Source organism: Bombus impatiens, unplaced genomic scaffold, assembly GCF_000188095.3.
Source record: "Bombus impatiens unplaced genomic scaffold, BIMP_2.2 scf_0197, whole genome shotgun sequence".
In the NCBI taxonomy this organism is placed as follows: Eukaryota; Metazoa; Arthropoda; class Insecta; order Hymenoptera; family Apidae; genus Bombus; species Bombus impatiens.
Genome location: NT_176616.1, coordinates 558,959 through 577,912, shown reverse-complemented (window position 1 = coordinate 577,912; position 18,954 = coordinate 558,959). Strand labels below are relative to the sequence as shown.

Sequence of the window (18,954 nt, the reverse complement as noted above, 5' to 3'; positions counted from 1 at the left end):
GTTTACGACAATAAAACAATTAGTTTTATACGAGAGTTTAAGATAATACTCACATCATCAAGTAGTTCTAATTCATAGTCATACATTCCAATACCTCCATAAATACCCACTCCAGCGATAACGATACCAGGTCTGTCGACTGAAAAACAAATTGCATCTGGAGAGCCATTACCGGTATTCCACGATCTTGTTTGATTTACTCGGGTAAATCTTGAAGGTGTAGTATATATAAGTCTGCCGCAGGCTGCTTGAAGTTCATCCTCGTTCCCACTAGATTGTGCCGCTAATTCAGCGATCACTCGCGCTAACAAATAGCAACAATGAAGTACCAGTCCTGGCAGTGATTGTGTCTTTTTTCTACAAAGACTTTTTTTCACAGGAACTAGAGTCAAATCTAACAGTCTATCAAGAACATCACGAAATGACCAGTTTAAAGTTTCTTTGCCAGAATTTTCCACTTGAGATTTATAACTAATTTGTTCGACTAAAATTGGGTATTGATGACTTTCGATTGAATTTATCATTAGTAAGCTCATATTGTCGGATAGATTAAGTTGCCGTTTTATACTATCACTGCTATCCATGATGTTATTTAGAATTGGGAATGTACATCGAAGACGAATAGTAGGATTGCACAGTGCTGCTAAAACAGCCGATAACAATCGATCTTTTGTGGATTGCCCTTCCTCCTGTAAAATACCGTAAATTATATAATAAATACCCTTTAATTCATAAAATTGCGAAATATATACATACTCTGTCAATTTCTGATAGTAGGTCGCATAAAGATGTCCACTTCAAAGACGCTGTCGGATAAAATGCATGATAACAGGCTACGAATGTTCTGTGACATTCGTCTAATATACTATTTGTCATCTTACTATTTATGGCACTAGAACCTATACAAATTATTTCATTATAAAAATGAAAAACAATATTTAAAATAAAAAATTCTATTGCACGTAAACTTACTTTTACTTAGTCGCGTCTTTCCTTTGCTTTTCGTATTTAATGGTACAGTATCGGATAAAATTTGATGTAACAATGCACGTACTTCACCAATACATTCTGCTAGTCGTACTGATTCAGCTGGAGTTTTCTTTCCCACTACAAGCCATTAACATTATTTAAAAATAATACTTAAGAATTTGATATAAAATTCATTACATACCTTGATTAGGATAAATCTCATTGGTGTAGGTTCTAAGTAACCGTAAACTAGCTTTACTAATGTAAACTAAACGTTCCACTTCAAGGAGCGCGTGAAATGAAGCGGCATGAGCCACGGTATCATTTAATGTTGCTTTTAATGTATTCCAGCTCCACTGAAGGAGAGATATTAATGATTGGAAACATTCCTAAAAAAGGAACACCTTTATTTACATTACTCTGCATTTAATATTAGAACTAGATACGTACTTTAGTGACTGTTCTGCTGAAATCTCTTTTTAAGACATAAACGGGTTCGATTCGATCTCTTTGCCTATTAGAAGTTGGATTATCGGGTGTAACAATTCGATACAATAATTGTGGAATTTGACCAGCATTTACATCGGATCCATTATTGGATCTCTTCGAAGATTTAAAATAAAACATAACTCTAGTGGAAGAAACAATTAAAAAACGTAATATTCATCATAAATTTACATTCTTTGGAGTAAAAAGGTTGTTTTTACTAACTGATCTTCTGTTGTGACCATTCCTTGACCACCAGAACCACAATCGCTAGAAGGGCCGCTAATTTTAGCCCACGCAACGTACCATCTATTTGCTATTACAGGAACTGGTTCATAAAATAAAATAGAATATTTCTGTCTCGGTCCACATTCATATGGTATTTCCTCAGATTCTGCCAGAAGCTCGCCATCATTTTCTTGATCTCCTCCATCCAATCCAATATCAAAGATCTAAAATGATTTTTAATATAACTCTTGGCATAATATCTCATAATGTATTAAGAGACTATAATATTAGTACTTTTATTTTTGCCATATATTCTCCTCGACCTCCAAACAATCCGTATCCTCCTACCATGATATCAGTGTCAGACATAAATCTAATAGCCTCGATGGAATGTGCAGAATACCCCCAACCACCACCATGGCCTAAAGATGCCCAGGATATATACTAAATAAATATTAAAAAATATTTATCTTTTTTCATCTTTTTTATACTCACTTTCAAATCTATTAACTGTAACAAAATCTTCACGACTACACGGTTTTCCGTGTGCTGATTGGTTACATTCATCTTCTTCTACTATAGACAAATTTTCATCTTGTGCTTGTGTAAGAGTATCCAAACAACCCAATAAATGCATTGCAGCCTGAGAACGTGTTACAAAACAGTTTGAAACTACCGGTAATGCCAAACCTGGATTCAAAATGGATTCTTCCAATCCAGGAATTGTTCTAGCTTCTGTTGATATAATATTATATAAACTTATTTCACTATTTATAGGATTAAAAGTCCAAATCACATTATACAAAGGATCTAAACACGTCGCACAATTATTGAAATCAACTTGATCTGGTCCACTGTAACTGTTACAAGTACCATCTCTTTTGCTTATAACTAAACATTTGAAAGAATTTGCATGATCAGTTTGATGTGGAATTAAAACTGAAACAAGTTTTTATAATTAGATGCATTTGGCAATGTAATAATGATGGAAATATAATTTACGAAAGAGGACATACTTATGCAATTTTTATTTGCCATAACAGTACTCCTTGTTAAACTAATAGAATTTATTTCATCAATTTTGACATAAGTTTGATCTCCACTTGCACCAATCCATGTTGCTCTTCTACCCCATTGTGGACCAATATTTGGAACTACATTAGGATAACAATGTCGGGGCTGTGTTCTATCAGAACGACGGCTAACTTGCGGAGGAGAATTTGAGAGTTCATTTTGTCCATTCCACCAATTTATGCCCAATTGTCCTTTCTATGTAAAAAAAAATATATATGTATATTGCACTGCTTTTTTTTGTTATCATGAATAACATGGTTCTCAATACAAACTTGATAAGCTCCAAATGTAAACACTTCCCCCTTTGATGTAAGTACAACGGTGTGATTGCTACCAGCAGCAACTTGTGTTGCAATCCCTGGTAGCTTAACATGAACTGGACCAGCATGTGCTACCAAATCTCCTACACCTAACTGACCATATATGTTACTACCAAATGTATAAACTTCTCCATTTTGTAAGAGTACCACTGTATGTAACACAATATAATGGTTAAACTTCATTCTATAAATTTACTAAAAGAACTTAATATACATTTTGAAGCATTACCTGTATGATGTAAGCCACATGATACTTGAACCACAGGACTTTCACTAGGTATAGGAACTCTAGCTGGTGATATACTAGCAATTCTTGTAGCATCACCGCGTTCAATGTCACTTCCGCTAATACCTTCCTCATTTGTTAAATTAGTACCTAATCCTAATGCCACTTTTCCAGCAATTTTTTGAATCACACTTGGCCCAGCTACTTTGCATAAAATTTATTGTTATATTAACCATAATAATTCTACTTAATTTTAAAATATATCCACTACATCTATTTTATACAGACATCTTTCATTATTCGGACCTTTTATCTTCAATCCATACTTCGCAGTACTCGGGCCTGCTTTCGTTCTCTGTTTTTGCTTTATTTCTCCTAAGCATCTTTGTAAATATTCTCTAAAATTTGAACTTGATCTACCTACAATGTGATATAAATAATTTTTTTAAATGTTTGATTAATATTAGTTTATTAATTTCAGATCAAATTTTTACCATTGGTACAACCTTTCCTTGCACAAGTGCGACAGCACCCACATTCCGCGCATCCACTATCCCCTTCACCACATCCACATTCCCTGAAAATATAAACTTTAATTTCTTATACTATATGTATAATTTACTATACGTACTGGCCTGGATTTCGATCTGGACGTATACTGCTTAAACATGATATACTGTAGCCAGTGCATTCTCGGCATACTGTGCAAACCATGCAAACACGATGCCTCCATTGATGTAATCCTGGTGGACACATTCCTTTTGTTTCTTCCCAGTCTTCAGTAGGTTCCATAGCAGCATCTAAACAAATATGAGAGTATTAATTTCCTTTTATATGTTATTAAGGAACATTAGAAATATATAATTTCTACGTTGTATATATATATATTATATAACTTCTTAATAATTCTATAACAGTTACATATAATTACCCTCTTCAGTTACTAAAAGTTCATCCTCTGCTGTACCTATTTCTACAGCAACTGAGGAGACATCTTTATTTATAGAACTATGAACTGTATTAAAATCTCTACCACATTGTCCTTTATTGTTAATTCCAAATGTGTACAAATGTCCTTTGTTAGTTAATGCTGCAGCGTGAGCTTTGCCTAATGAAACATGAACAACACAAACATCTCTGAGATCAGTAACTATTCCTGAAGCCGGGTCACTATGCAATGTATCTTTGCCAAACATCAGCAAGGAACCCTCCCTTGTAACTAATGCAGTTGATCCATTATTACAGGCTGCATCCACAATAAACTGCCCTTCTACTTTTGATATCTTTTTTGGTTTAACTGGCTTAGGTTGTCGTCTAACTTTGTCTAAAAATAAAAGATATATGAAAATATATGCCAAAGCATATTATCAATTTCACGTCATAAACTAATAATATATTTACTATTATCACCGTCTTCTCCGCGCCTAGCAGTCCCAGCAAATAAAACTGAACCATCTTCCATAACCATCACCACATGTTGACCATCATGACCAGCTGCAAAATTTACAAACCTCTGTCCCCTTACAAGTGTTAGTTCTATCCATCTGTTAGGCCTTGTATTACTTTTCATACCAAGGGAAGTTCCTTTTCCACTATATAGAACCTTTAATATGCAATATAATATGTATATTTCACGTCTCTATATAATTTTTGACATATTAAAAAACATCATGTTGCTTACTTTTCCAGATACAGTTTTTAGTAATGCAAATTCTTTTCCTGCAGTAACAGTAGCTATTTCATCATCACAGCCTGGATTTAATGTATGAGTGGTTTGTTCTTCATCAAAAGCAGCGTATCCAAAAACATCTACACATTTTCTTGCCAATTTTAACGGCAATTCTGATGCGACTGTTACTGGATTACTTAATGTATTTATTGTTCTGACTACAAAACCATCCTGTTAAAACGTAAAACATAAAATTTATATTCTTTTTTAGTTAATATACATTTTAGAAACACTAATTCAAAAGCAGAAACTAACATCTTTTCCAGCAGTTATCATTCCTAAACATTCACCATCAGAAAACATAACAGAGGATGACCAATCACGACCCTCTAAAACAGCAATCTCCGTAACTGAAAGAGTTTCTGCATCAATAATTAATAACTCGCTCTGTTTTCTCGGTGTATATTTAAAATACAGTGTGTTCTAAAATAAATTAATTGTTAGAAGAATATTTTTTATAGATATAATTATGCATAAAAAATTAATACTTAATTAAACTAACATTGGCATAACCAAGCCAACCCGTTTCTGTTGGATAAAAGTCTGCTTTATGAACATATATATGACCCCAAATAGTTCCTCCATGACCACTACCAATCTTCAATAATCCTCTACATGTATGCAGATACAGGTACTTTCCATCGCTCACAAAACTTCGTCCATTTAGTATTATATTATTTATCTCATTTGGTAACTTAAGCGTAGAAGTATAAATCTCAGCACACTTAGGAACTCCATATGTAATCCAGTCTGGCCGTACAAGTTTTCCAAGTAAAACAGCTTGTACACTTCTTTGCAAGGATGTTAATACACATGGCATCTACAACATATAAATTACAATCTCTAAAAATTTAGAAAAATATTCTATAGTATTACGAATTTGGAAAAGGATTTACTTGAATATTTTGAACTGCTAATGCTCTTGGACACATGAGTAAAGCTGCTATTGCTGCCAATAAACGACCAGTATCTCCTCTAACAACCACAAGACTCAATAAACATGCACAAGCGACTGCGGTCAAATGACTGCCATCATTGGCAGCTGCTGATTCTGGGCCGTGTGAAGTTGCAAGATCCAATAATAGATCAAAAAGTGGATCTATGAAAAAAAATTTAATATGAAGTTCATAAATGAATAAAGTTCATAATGAAGCAATAAATTTGTATGTGTAAATGTTGACTTTTGTATATTACCAATAACATCATCTGGTTCGGATTTAAGGCCTTCAGGAAGTTGTCCTTGTAATACATCCAACAATGCTGACAGTGCTTTTGTACACAAAGCAGGTTCAATTGTTCTACTTTCTCTCATCAATGTAAAAACACTTCGTAAACCAATACCTACAATCTAAACATATTTGAACTCGTATATAATTCTTCCAATGTACATAATCTATAACTCTGATGGTTACCTTTGGTAAGCTCTGTATTGATATTCTTTCCTCATCATCACTCTCAGTATCAGTAGTTTCACAATATTCTGGCGAGGGTGGACGATTATAATTTGATACGCTACAAACTTCATTTGTTTTAGTATGCCTCTCCAAAATAGCACTCCTGACGCTAGCAAATACAGCAAATGCAGAAGCATTGCAGGATAATTCTATTTCTGGTGGATTATTGTAATTTAAATCACCACTTAAGTCAATCTGTAAACATTGAAGGTACAAGTAACTTGTTACAAAAGGAAAAAAAAGAAAATACAAACATAAGAGAAAGTTAATAATACCTTCTTTTTATCCCTTCTACGTACAGATTTATTTTTTTTACATTTTTTCCATTCTTCCTTATTTCTAAAAAATAAAATATATGATGTAATACATAAAACGCTTTATAAATAATATATTATTAACAGTTTTTTATAAGGAAAGCATTTGCATTTATAAAGTATTAAGTATTGTAAAAACAAACAAGAAAATATATTATATGTTTATTCTTTTTAATGAATGACTATGAGTATAAGTTTTTGCATATTATCATGTTAGATTAGATAGATAATTAACAATGGATAATAATTCAAAATACCAATCACAAATTAATTTATAAATTAAGTCATTTACTTCATCTGAGAACTGTCAAACTGATAACCTAACATACAGCTTTAATAAACAAACAATTTTAGGTTATTTTAAACATCTACGAAAATCATGATATAATTTCGTAGTGCGATAACATTGTATGACATATTTAAAGACAACAGGAATAGAATTATCAGAAATTTTGTTGGAATTATTGAGTTTGATAGATGACAGATGAAGTCACCGCCAAAAGCGTCAAGTAAACAAAGGTGAAAGGAGGTTATACGCAATTCGCACCTCTGTGCTTCAGCAATACTTTTGAACAAATCATAAAAACATTTCACGTAATTCTCCGGTTCAGGCAGCAATCTTTCGTGATCCCCGGACACCATGTTGTACACAAAATTTTCAACGTCCAAATCACCAATTCATTTTCGTAATACTATTGATCGTTGACATTCTCTCGCCTTTCCCATGTGATCGCATCGCACGATTTATAAAAAAGGCCATTCGACAATTTCTAACAAAGTATTTATTTATTTGACCTACGATTTTAAATTCACATATATTAAATAATTTAATGGCATATTATTTTTGTAATATTCGAAAACGGCGAAAGATTCGCTTCTGATGTATGTTAAGAAATTCGTCTTAAAAGTACCAGACGGACCGCGACTGCTTTGCGACTTCGACTCTTCGATATATATTATCACTTTAAAGCAGATTACCAGTCGATATGGCGGCTACTTTTCAAATAACCTTCCTTTCATAACTGTAGTTTTATAAAGCGTTTTATTGGCTGAATTCTACAGTTATTAGGATATTTACAAATATAACGAACTTCACACAACTGTATTATATGTAAACATAAAACAATACATGCCATAACTTTTATATATTCATTGTTTATATTTGTATTTGTATTTATATTTGTTGTTTATATGACTTTGTGAAATAAGGAGTGTCTTTAAAAGATAACGACTTTCTATTTAAAAATTTTATTTTATGAAATAATATGACTTTCGGTTATATGAATAAGAATATAATTATTAAATTTGATTTCGTTATTAGAGCATAAAAGGCATGTCGTTATATATGAAAAATCTATATATAAGTGTTGTTAACATTAATTCTGGAATATTATATATTTATAAAATGTATACGTTATTTAGTTAATGTTGTATATGTTACATCCAAAATTTTGTGTTGTATAAAATTGTATTATATAAGGATTTCCACGTTCATATATTTTTTCATTATAAGAAAATAATTAACATATAGATAAATGTTTTATCGTACGTAAACTTAATTAAGTTAGCGTTAAAAAGATATACTGACGTAGAAGTCTTATCTCATATATGATTTAGAATTGATCACCTCACGTAAAGTATAGTGTAGTATGCGTATCCTGTTATGCTGAGAATACTGTTTTGAAGATTATTGAGGACATAACCTAACGGACACGATTTAGAGTGCAATTACGTATAAATCTATATTTTATTGGAAAAGAAGCAAGATGAATGTGATTTTATAAATTATTTTATAAACGGATAATCAAGGAAAATTGCTGAAGGATTGTATAACTTCTTTCTATTCCGATAACAACATAACCAAATGACAGCCCTCAAGCACGTATGTAATATTTACACATATAACTCGATAAATTATTTGAAAAATTATCGTTAATATTTTTTTATTTATAGGCAGATTATTTTAGCAAATATATAACTATAATTGTAGACTGATTTTTGCTTGTTACATATCTTGATTGGAACTGCATTTATCTGTATATTTAAAAAAATGACAAGAAAAAATTACAAGAAAGTAAACAAAAATTTTAGTTAATTGTAATGAAGGAACGTGATTCATGTGATATATTTTTAGTATGTATCATGACAAAGCTTTGTATTTGTAAAAAAATTTAATGTTTACACATCTGTAAACATATGTTATAAATATTGTTATTTTAGAAAAGAATTACTTTTAGTTACATTGGATACAGCAGTTAATAGTACACAGGTCACTTGATTGTGTAAATATTACTTAGAAAATACATGTGATAGAATATCTTTAAAAGTATCATTATAAACGTGTGGGAATGGGTAATTGCCTCTGTAAAGATACACCAGAAGAACTTGAAACATATAATAGACAAAATCATGCGGAGACTGAAAATACCATATTACCAGAATCAAGTGTTGGCACAGTTGCATCTGGTGATATGAGCACTACAACTTTTAAATTTCCAACTTCAGCTAACATTGATAAATTGGTACTTGAAACTCTTGGAGTAATTGGTTTCCTTGTTGATAAGTAAGTGTTACATACTATAAAGTAAGTTACCTTATGTAATTATACTCTAATGAGTATTATAGCTTATATGTAAGTATAAGGCTGTTATTAGATTTATTAATTAATAATTAATTTATTTTTATGCATATTCAGTGAACAAGAGCCACCACCTGCAATGTCAAAATTACATGCTATTGCTGATAAAGAAGATGGGTGGATACAAGTTGTAAGTTCAATGGTTAACGTTATTCCTATGCATAATCCATTAGGTCCTTCAGTTATCACACTTCTATTGGATGATTGTCCATTACCATCAAAGGTATAATTTTACTTTTATATGTTACTTGTTGATGTATAATGTGCTATATGTGATGTATAACCTGTGCTATAGGTCTTCTAACTTTTTAGGAATTGGTTCTACGGTTGTCACACATGTTTCAATTATCTCAAAAATTTGGAAATGTACAGACTAGTGCAACTCAACAACGTAACATCTGCGTGGTATTGGGTTGTATAGCAGAAAAGTTAGCTGGCCCAAGTAGCATTGCTATATTATCTGATGAAACTTTGGATTATCTTATTTCAAACATTGTAAGTATAATTAATTATATGCATATAATTTGTTTGAAAAATTTCATTCATGATTTGTATGTTATTTTAGAAAGAAGATATTGATCCTTATGTAGTGTTATATGCATTAATAGCCTTGGAAAAATTTGCCCAAACTAGTGAGTATTAATTCCAGTAATTTGTACAAATAGCGATATTTTTATTAACTTACATTTAATAAATCATAATGTTTTTACTTCACTAGGTGAGAATAAAATAACTATAAAGAAACGTTTAATGGCAGAAAAGCCAAATCCATTGCTAGAATTGGAAAAATGGGCAACAGAAACTCATTATATACGTCGTCAAGTAGGTTTTTGTGCGCGATGGTGTTTGGACAATTTACGTAAGTATTAAAGTGTGTAATATAAAATATTAAAGCATACGTGATACACATGAATAGCAATGGAATTTTCATTATTCTATTTTTTATATATTTTTATATATTTCCATATATTTTCATTATTATAGTTGTTATGGAAGGTAGAAAGTATTCTCACGATTCAGTGGATACAACTGGTATCAACGTAATGTTAAACACAAAGGATGTAAGCGAGTACCTGAAAATATCGCCTAACGGTTTGGAAGTAAGTTTTGGAAATATAATATATTGGGTAATATTTACATATCGTAAGGCTTCCTGTTATTCTTTTTATTGTATTTTTAGGCTCGGTGTGATGCATATTCATTTGAAAGTGTGAGATGTACATTTCAAGTAGACTCAGGAATCTGGTACTATGAAACACTTGTTATAACTACAGGTGTAATGCAAATTGGATGGGCTACAAAAGATAGCACGTTTTTAAATCACGCAAGTTTTTACATCCTTATCGTAACATGGACGATTACGATGTATAGATTATTTTTGCATATTTTATTTTATTTTATTTTATTATTGTAGGAAGGCTATGGTATAGGTGATGACGAATATTCTGTGTCTTACGATGGTTGTCGCCGATTAATTTGGTATAACGCAGACTGTGAAAGATATCCTGATAGACCTTGTTGGAAAGCTGGTGACATTTTAGGTTGTTTATTGGACTTGAACAAATTAGAAATAATATTTTCTATAAATGGTGTGCGACTAAGACCGTCTGTTCAAGTTTTCAAAACAGTACGGTATGTATTCTCTCTCTCTCATCTGAATAAAACATTCTTATTAATGGTCATTCTAAATATTTTAGGTCAGGATTTTTTGCAGCAGCCAGTTTTATGTCGTTCCAACAATGTCTTTTTAATTTTGGGAATGTGCCCTTTAAATATCCTCCTACTGATCGCGATTATCAGAAATTTAACGACCACGCTACTTTGAAGCCTGAAGATAAGGTTGTGCTTCCTAGACACATATATCTAGATCAATTGAGGAAACTTAGTGTTAGAGAGGATTCATGTACATTGTGTTTTGACCAAAGAGCTTCAGTAAGATTGCTACCTTGCAATCACAGGTGTCCTATATAATTCTTTCACGTATCTTAATCCTTTTTTCATGATATTAACATGAAACGTAAAAACGAATACTATTTCAGAGGATTCTGCCAAACGTGTTCGAATCAACTGATAGAGTGTCCAATGTGCAGAGCTACAATTGAAGAAGTAGTCACCGATAACACATGACACCACACGAGCGTACCGGCATTTTTTAATACTCTTCCACTATCTTTCTCATATTGTATGATTCTCAGGAACTTCCGCGAGGTAACCACAACTGCATGTCATGTGTATCATATATTAAATATAGTTATAATGTTTTATACATTTCTTTTCTTACAATACAGTATTTTAAATCAAGAGAAGGACTACAAATCAATCACAGAAAGAAAAATTGTATTTAAGTATATCGCTTCTCTAAGATATGTCATTCTGAATGTTACATTCATATATGTAGATATAACATACAAATTATCATATTACAAATTCAAGTTACAGAAGAATATCATTTTATATCTACCGGCTGTGCAAATTACTTTCCCTAGGTTTTACCTAAGAACATCTTACGTCTAATTAGATGTTTACAGTAAAATAGCGAGATAAAAATTTAAATATTTTTTTTACTCTATACACATTAGAAAAAGAGATGAAATTGCAATTTACATCTGAATTGCTACCAATGTTGTACATTTCCAATTTAATGTTTGTGACTGGTTCACAAATATGTAGACACTATTTTGTCTATGAACATAAAGTTCTCTTGTGTTATATTATGAAAGTCTGTATCATCTATTACTTGTCAAAACTGACAAGCAAGTAACTGAATTTGCGCTGTAATGTAAGATTGATTTTAAAAAAATGTAAAATATTATCTTGTAGCATATATGGAAAGAACATATTATATATATTGCATAAGCTTATATTATATTCTTGTGAAGATATAAAATGTTATCATATGTATAACTTTGCAAAAGTTTTCTATAAGTTCTGCCGATTTTTATTCATCATCTTCCCTATTGTTTAAGATAATTCACTGTCATTTGTATATTAAATATATATAAGTGACGTGTCTCTTTTATATATTTTTTATTTATTAACTGCAATTATTGCTTTGCAATAATTATTCATATAATAATCAATATAATTGTGCAATTTTCGGTTAATATCATAAAAGAAATTAAAAATTTTGGAAATAAAAGTTTACATATCACGCTGTATATACACATGTCTTTACATATATGAATATCCTACTTAAAATTTGTAGATTGTAATAAATATCAAGTTAATTACTTGGCAATATCGCCGAACGCCGAAGATTTGCCATCGATTTGATTCATTCAACACTTCGAAGTAACTACTTTTAAATAAGATGTTATAGCAATTTTTCAAATTGAAAGAACCGTTGAAATCAGAATTAAAATTGGCAATATCGATATGTCCACGAAGAATGTCAAGAAACGATCTCTCGATTTGGAATAGTTAAGCGCGTGGCCACGGGGACGCGTTGCAGTTTGTTACAAGATGGCGGGTGAGTGAGTGCCTGTGGATCGAACGAAGCTGCCCAAAAATACGAGGGATTTTCAGCTAACCCGTGGTGTTTGTGGGTTTCAGATATATCCTACATCCAGAAAGAGAACCTAGACGATTCTGACGAAGGTGAGTACTGACACGGAAATACATTTTTGATGATCGTAAATGTTCGCGGAAAGGGTCGAGTATTCGGCACGGTGGCCCCACCATCGAAGCATGCCAGTGTCTGGCGTGCATGGCGGTGGCGTGGTCGTAAATCCATGCCCGTCTAAGTACATTTTATCTTGCATAATTTTCGGGTTGACCGGGCTTGAAAACTTCATTACCACGCATAACAACACGATTCAGACACCTTTGAACGGGTGTCACGTTTCAGTTACGACTGTAACCCGTATGTCACGCCGTGATTCTCACATGCGCGACCAAGTCATGAGAGTGCCTCGATGGCGTTTTATCGGTTAGGGGGCGCCACGAAACGTGCCGCGCTGTGTTTACCTCGACCGCAGGCTGAAAAAAGAAGAAAACAGAAAAAGGGCACGCGGTCGCTTTGCGTCCTCATGTATTGTTCCTATTCATTTTCGCTCCTTTCACGATCCGCTCGAAACATCGTACATTTTTCACCGTTTCTCCAATTTTTATATATTGCGATCGTTACTCTCAACTGACGACATGCTACGACAGTTAATGAGTACACACATTGTCCTACCAATTCCTAACAGGGTTTATTTTGATTGTACTTTATGAATAGATATAAGAATGCCCGAAATGATGCGATTCTTTACATCGTTAATGTCTGTAATAAAAAAATGTTTATTTAGGTACATCGATATGGGTTAAAAATAAATTAAAATTTTTTATAACGTCACAGTTTTGTAGTTTTATGCCTATGATATCGATACGTGTAATTTCTTTCGTATTCATCTAATGGTTTTTTTAAAAACCGATTAAATTGAATGGAATAAAAGTATCCTGGAGGGTTCAAGTAAACAGAGTTAATGCGCGGTTATTCGCCTATCGGGGTTACTGATCTTTCGACTTCCATGTATTTACTAGTGCCATCTGTCGCATACAAAACCGAACCACATTATTAACTTTCAATAGAACTTTTCGTGTAGGATTTTCAAACTTCTAATTGTAAGCACATGATCGAAATATATAATCGAAATTTATAGCGTTTTGCAGGCTCGATCAATAATCGATTTATCGACGATACACGTCGTGCGTGGATTTTAGATACGTTACGAAGCGTACGATGCGTAAATCCTTATCGGAGTCTGCTGGACCCTCTGGGCCGATAATGTCGGCGCTCTACGTATACATATAGGGCATCCACCTTTCTTTCTTTTTCCTCCTCGTTCCCATGCATACAACCATTCTCACCAACTGTTGCTGCTGACTAACTCGTAGTTGGTTCTAATCGACTTTATCAAACATTCCAGAGGTCGTTTATCAGCTTGGCTCGCTTATATTTCCAAGCGCGACTAGATAGAAAAATATTTAAGGCTGTGCCCTTCGATCCTCGAGGCAACGACCCGATCCGAGATCGCATCGATCATGAGACTGTCACACGAATTCCTATCAATGAACTATTCTATCAATTTGAACGATTCATGAAATTTGTTCGGTTTTTTCTCCTCGATCTCGCGGTGTTAGTCACGAACCTAATTAAATAATTCGTCTTATTTCATTCATATAATGATTCATATTCGGGGATCATTTAACGATTCATCTAGGATCCTGAGAAATCGTTATAGTAAGTGTTTATCGATTTAACCTCGCGCAAGTTTTTTTACGTGAGTAATCCTTTGCGATTCATGACTCGTGTATCCTATTTGGTGACGTGCAACAGTAGCACGTGACACACCGCTTCCTGATTCATACTTCCGACTTGAGCGTTCGTTCGATCATCAACTTAGCGCACGTAGAATTTTTGTATGACTTTCGCGTGTCGCCCATCTCGTTTTAGTCAATTTTGTCCGATTCACGTTTCCTCGAAAACTGTTTTCCCCGAATGACGTCGGATTAACTTTGACCATCGACGAAGGAAAGAATAGACATGACATCTTATGGGATTCCGCATCTCATGCTCTGAAATACCGACCTCGAAAAAAATCAGTATTTCTTACGCCCTCTACAATTTACTACGGCGAACATAGTAATTATGTTCAACTCAAACGTCGAAGACGATAAAATCAATAGTTAGGAAAAGATTTTCATTTGTTACATTCTTAAAGGGAAATCTGTCCCGCAATTGATAACAGCTGGCTGTGGTAGGTTACTTGTATCAGACAAATTTCTACCTTGTTTCTATATAGTATCTTCTGGTTTAAATGTATTAATATTGAACATACGCTCTGATCTCACAGAGATTGTAACTCAGAGTAACGTTTAGAACTTTATCTTATATATTGATCATATCAATATTTTCTCCTTTCTATGGATGGTTTTTTTCTTAACTAAACATATTTAACAGTAGCACGAAACGCAGTAAAATGTAACAATCATTTCAAGTTGTTATTATTCGATTCATTTATTTTCATCATTTTCATTTTGTTATTCATCTGCGGTTCAATAAAAAAAAGGTGTTCGAATAGACTATTAATTATAATGGAATTCGTCGAAATCATATTTACATCCAATGATCTATATCATAGAATTATATACGTATCTGTAATTTCATAGGAAAATTTAGTTTTAATTGTTACCACTACTAGCGTTCTTCTTTTATTCTATATTGAATCGATAATGTCGCATGTTGCACGAAAAGGGTAAGGGACTCACCTAACCCCCCAAATCGTAGGACATGAAAAAGCATAGCATGTCAGGTCTATCTTGTCTTTCGTCGGTGCCTTGACTTATTTCCGAGCGTCGATAACAATGGTTCCCGGCGTTCGACGTGCATCGTTCCGACACGATCGAACGAAACACGTTCGCCGAATTTTTCAAAGTCTGACATATGGCGATGACTACGTACGGGAACCACGACGAGCGATAGTAATCAGTCGCGATTATGCAAATGATTCGGTGACTGGCTGTGACAGCTAGCGAGTCGGACGTTTCTCGGGTATCAATGAATCCCTCTTTTCATTCCTGCTATGATACATCATCGCGTTTACGAGTTGCTTCGAAATTATTTACCAACTACGAAACACCTTTGAATTTTAGTACATAAGTAATGTGTAACGGTCGAATTGATGGAAAGTGTACTTTGCGATCTCATTGAAATTTTTTTTTCACTTTTAACCGGTATCTTTAGATCATAAGTGACTGCATAAATAATTTATGTCTGAATCGAGTTAGGTTAATTAATTTCGGAGTATTCGATTTTCATTTTCTTCTATTCTGCATTATGGTACGTTACATACGGTACTTATATGTAGATACTATTGACCTCTATCACGTAAAACATAAAACAGGAATTAAATAAAGTAGACTGAAATTAATTGACTTAATCTAAACTCGTATAGGTAACTTACCATCCGATACTAATCGAGGATTAAACTCGTAGAAATGAATGCAACCTTTCCAAACGATTTACAGCTTGTCTAAAGCTTCTCGTAGAAGGTATATACAGGATGACCGATCATAACCATAGACGCAACGAGATCGATCGAACTCCAACAGGTACAAGAGTTCAGCGAATCCTTGCGAAACATTTGCCGCGAAGAAAGAGAGCAGTCTATTTAACTGGCGCGTACGTTGCTCCCCATTCTGTGTTTGCGTTTATCGGCAAAGTGATCTCTTTCTCTCTTTTCTTTTTCCTTTCTTTTTTCTTTTCTCCCTGTACCGGTACGACGTAGACATCGGACGAAGAGGATAGGAAACGGATAAAAAAAAAAAGGAAGGAAGGGGAGAGCCATAGGACGAATATAGGTGGATATACAGAGAAACTTTAATTTCTTGGCATTGTGAAGAGTTCCTTGCCCTTTCAGCCTTTTCAGTTCGGTGGTCTGTTTTTGATAGGAGGCCACGTCGTCTAGACACACCGGGGGTTGCCCAGCTTTTATAATCGCAACGAAATGCACCCCTCCGTGCTCGACGCAAAAATACCGGTTTTTTTCTCCCTGATTCTGTCTCTTTCCCTCTTTCACTCTATCTTTTCCCCACTCTAACGTTGAATTTCTCTACCCCCTTAGCCTCGTCACCCCTTCGTTCCGTAGCGTCGTGCCGCCGCGTTACATTAAAATGATTTATTCTCTTTATTAAATTCACATTCGAGGCTACGAGAGCACATTCTCGACTCGCGTGAATCGAATCTCGAGACCGGATGCAACCAACGATATGTGTCTCCTCCGGTGGCGGCGACCTGCCCGTGTGTCTCGACCGTGCACAGGATAGGCTTCCCTTTTTCTCGGTCGAGAGGGGTAGTCAAAGGTCACGGAGGGGCATAAATTTTTGTCCTTTTTATCCGAGAAGATACTGTATCTCGTTAGCGATCGTAACCGTATTTACTCTTGCACCATATCGGTTGCCTCGTTTAATCGTCGACGTTTACCCTCCGTTTATCTGCAGTTATGGATTGTTGGCAGATAATTCGTTGAAACGGATCGTATTTGACTTGCACGTTGTTTAAGGATACCTTCAGACACTTTACCGAACGATAAGGTTGCTTGATTAGGATAAATACACGTTTAGGATAAATACGGTAATATACACGTTTTTAAGGCCCCTTACCACTACGCGTAAACCGCTTACTTAAAACTACACGTGCATCTTCTCTTCTCTATTATTATAATGTCTAACATAAAACGTTGAAACATCCCTCAAAGCGTATCGGTAGTTTGGTTAACTAGGAAATATCGAGCACGTCCAAACTACGTGATTCTAATTATTATCGATGAATTCTTTTCACAGGGCGATTTAACGATCGAAAAGTTCATTCGTTATTCAGCGACTGTTCAACGAATATCGAAACACCCCGTATAATACATTGATCGAAATTACCAATATCATAAATTAGGAAGCGTCGAGTACATCCAAGTACCTAGATGTAATTTACTATTATCGAAGAATTTTTTGACAGGACGATCTAATCTGAAAATGTTCGTGATCCGCCTAGTCTAAGGCTGTGCAAATTCACCCCCTGTTCCGGCGGATGCGACGAGCAAGACGAGTGAAACCGAGCCGAGCGGTGGCGCCTCCTGTCGTCAGAACGGACGCTCGAATGGCGGCCCGATTATTACATGACATTCCTCGAATACCATCCAGACCTCCCTCGTCTCCGCCGGCAAGCAGTGGAGGCTCCTTCTTCTCCGTTGCCCGTTCCCCGCCACCTCCCTGAATTTCTTTCTCTCTGTCTTTTACATCCCCATACGTGGCTACACTAAGCCTTCCTGTCTCTTTCTCGCGTCTATCACGTTCTAGAGAACCGAGAGTAGACCTCCTAAGAGGCAAAAGGCTTCGGGCTCCAAAATAGGCCCGCGATACGAATGATAAAAGCACCCCCTTCTGCCTTCCTCCACAGGCCACTGCCTCCACCCACGTCATCTCTTCCCCTCGACAGCCCCTCAGCCCCTCTCACCGAGGCGTCTTCGTTTCCTTTACATCCTGCCGTCGCGGAGGAAGCACGATCGAGAATCAGCCGCGCCCTGTCGAGAGGGAAACACGCCCGGACCGCGATATTCCGGCTCGACGATTCCGTGAAAAAATGGCCGTAGGATCGTACAAGAGGCTAGGAATCTTTGTGCCGCGACGATTCCTCAACGTATTTTCTTTCTCTCGTCCTAATTCATGCCTTTCCACTTTCACGATATTTCTGAAAATATCATAGAATCTTCGTTACGTCGCGATCGATTCTGAGGGTAATATATCTTCAGACAAGCAGACGTTTGATCGTCAGTGTGATCGAGTTTAATTATTGCGAGTAGACTATCGTTCAAGGTTAGCTTCGTTCGACGAGCATGATTTTTCTTAATCGTAATGACGTTTTCTTTTCGTAACGATTAAGGTGATGATAAAAGACCAAATGCGTTAGTGCAAATAGACGGCAGCAGTGACGACGACGACGACGACGACGACGACGACGCCGGACGCGGTGGCGGTTGC

At 34.8% G+C, this 18,954-nt stretch overlaps 3 protein-coding genes across 12 annotated transcripts in view; 2 read left to right on the top strand and 1 right to left on the bottom strand.

Moving 5' to 3' along the window:
- The window catches only part of LOC100743303 (E3 ubiquitin-protein ligase MYCBP2), a 265,639-nt gene extending 257,812 nt beyond the window's left edge, over positions 1-7,827 (bottom strand). For 6 of the 8 annotated variants that reach the window (XM_012382821.3, XM_033319619.1, XM_012382824.3 and 3 more), the window contains exons 1-24: positions 7,348-7,826; positions 6,762-6,825; positions 6,445-6,681; positions 6,227-6,380; positions 5,929-6,131; positions 5,535-5,852; positions 5,288-5,455; positions 4,985-5,203; positions 4,705-4,906; positions 4,235-4,627; positions 3,935-4,103; positions 3,798-3,880; positions 3,592-3,723; positions 3,307-3,504; positions 3,030-3,226; positions 2,700-2,952; positions 2,179-2,622; positions 1,978-2,105; positions 1,681-1,907; positions 1,420-1,600; positions 1,172-1,358; positions 973-1,107; positions 757-899; positions 54-689 (exon numbers count right to left, since the gene is read on the bottom strand). In XM_012382821.3, coding sequence (XP_012238244.1) covers positions 54-689; positions 757-899; positions 973-1,107; positions 1,172-1,358; positions 1,420-1,600; positions 1,681-1,907; positions 1,978-2,105; positions 2,179-2,622; positions 2,700-2,952; positions 3,030-3,226; positions 3,307-3,504; positions 3,592-3,723; positions 3,798-3,880; positions 3,935-4,103; positions 4,235-4,627; positions 4,705-4,906; positions 4,985-5,203; positions 5,288-5,455; positions 5,535-5,852; positions 5,929-6,131; positions 6,227-6,380; positions 6,445-6,681; positions 6,762-6,825; positions 7,348-7,442 — 5,166 coding nt within the window. In that variant the 5' untranslated portion in view covers positions 7,443-7,826. Of the gene's footprint in view, positions 1-53; positions 690-756; positions 900-972; positions 1,108-1,171; positions 1,359-1,419; positions 1,601-1,680; positions 1,908-1,977; positions 2,106-2,178; positions 2,623-2,699; positions 2,953-3,029; positions 3,227-3,306; positions 3,505-3,591; positions 3,724-3,797; positions 3,881-3,934; positions 4,104-4,234; positions 4,628-4,704; positions 4,907-4,984; positions 5,204-5,287; positions 5,456-5,534; positions 5,853-5,928; positions 6,132-6,226; positions 6,381-6,444; positions 6,682-6,761; positions 6,826-7,347 lie in introns of all 8 variants that reach the window. The other 2 variants (XM_033319618.1, XM_012382826.3) reach the window with 2 other exon arrangements.
- Positions 7,828-8,343: 516 nt separating this feature from the next.
- Positions 8,344-11,975, top strand: LOC100743181 (RING finger and SPRY domain-containing protein 1). Of its 3 annotated transcripts, XR_001102122.3 has the most exons (13): positions 8,345-8,682; positions 8,754-8,933; positions 9,038-9,363; positions 9,496-9,661; positions 9,751-9,933; positions 10,004-10,070; positions 10,157-10,297; positions 10,423-10,538; positions 10,619-10,762; positions 10,853-11,070; positions 11,136-11,396; positions 11,478-11,646; positions 11,727-11,975. XR_001102122.3 is itself a non-coding variant. In XM_033319623.1 (12 exons), the coding sequence occupies exons 3-12, from the start codon at positions 9,149-9,151 to the stop codon at positions 11,563-11,565; spliced, it is 1,599 nt and encodes a 532-aa protein (XP_033175514.1). In that variant the 5' UTR covers positions 8,344-8,682; positions 8,754-8,933; positions 9,021-9,148; the 3' UTR covers positions 11,566-11,963. The 3 variants fall into 3 exon arrangements, 2 of the variants coding, with proteins under 2 accessions (XP_033175514.1, XP_003487760.1); XM_033319623.1 differs by having other exon boundaries at positions 8,344-8,682; positions 9,021-9,363; positions 11,478-11,963; XM_003487712.4 differs by having other exon boundaries at positions 11,478-11,963.
- Positions 11,976-12,880: 905 nt separating this feature from the next.
- Positions 12,881-18,954, top strand: part of LOC100741134 (serine/threonine-protein phosphatase 4 regulatory subunit 1) — a 158,280-nt gene continuing 152,206 nt past the window's right edge. The window contains exon 1 of the mRNA XM_012382885.3: positions 12,881-13,035. The gene's annotated coding sequence lies outside the window, so the exon portion shown is untranslated. The remainder of the gene's footprint in view (positions 13,036-18,954) is intronic.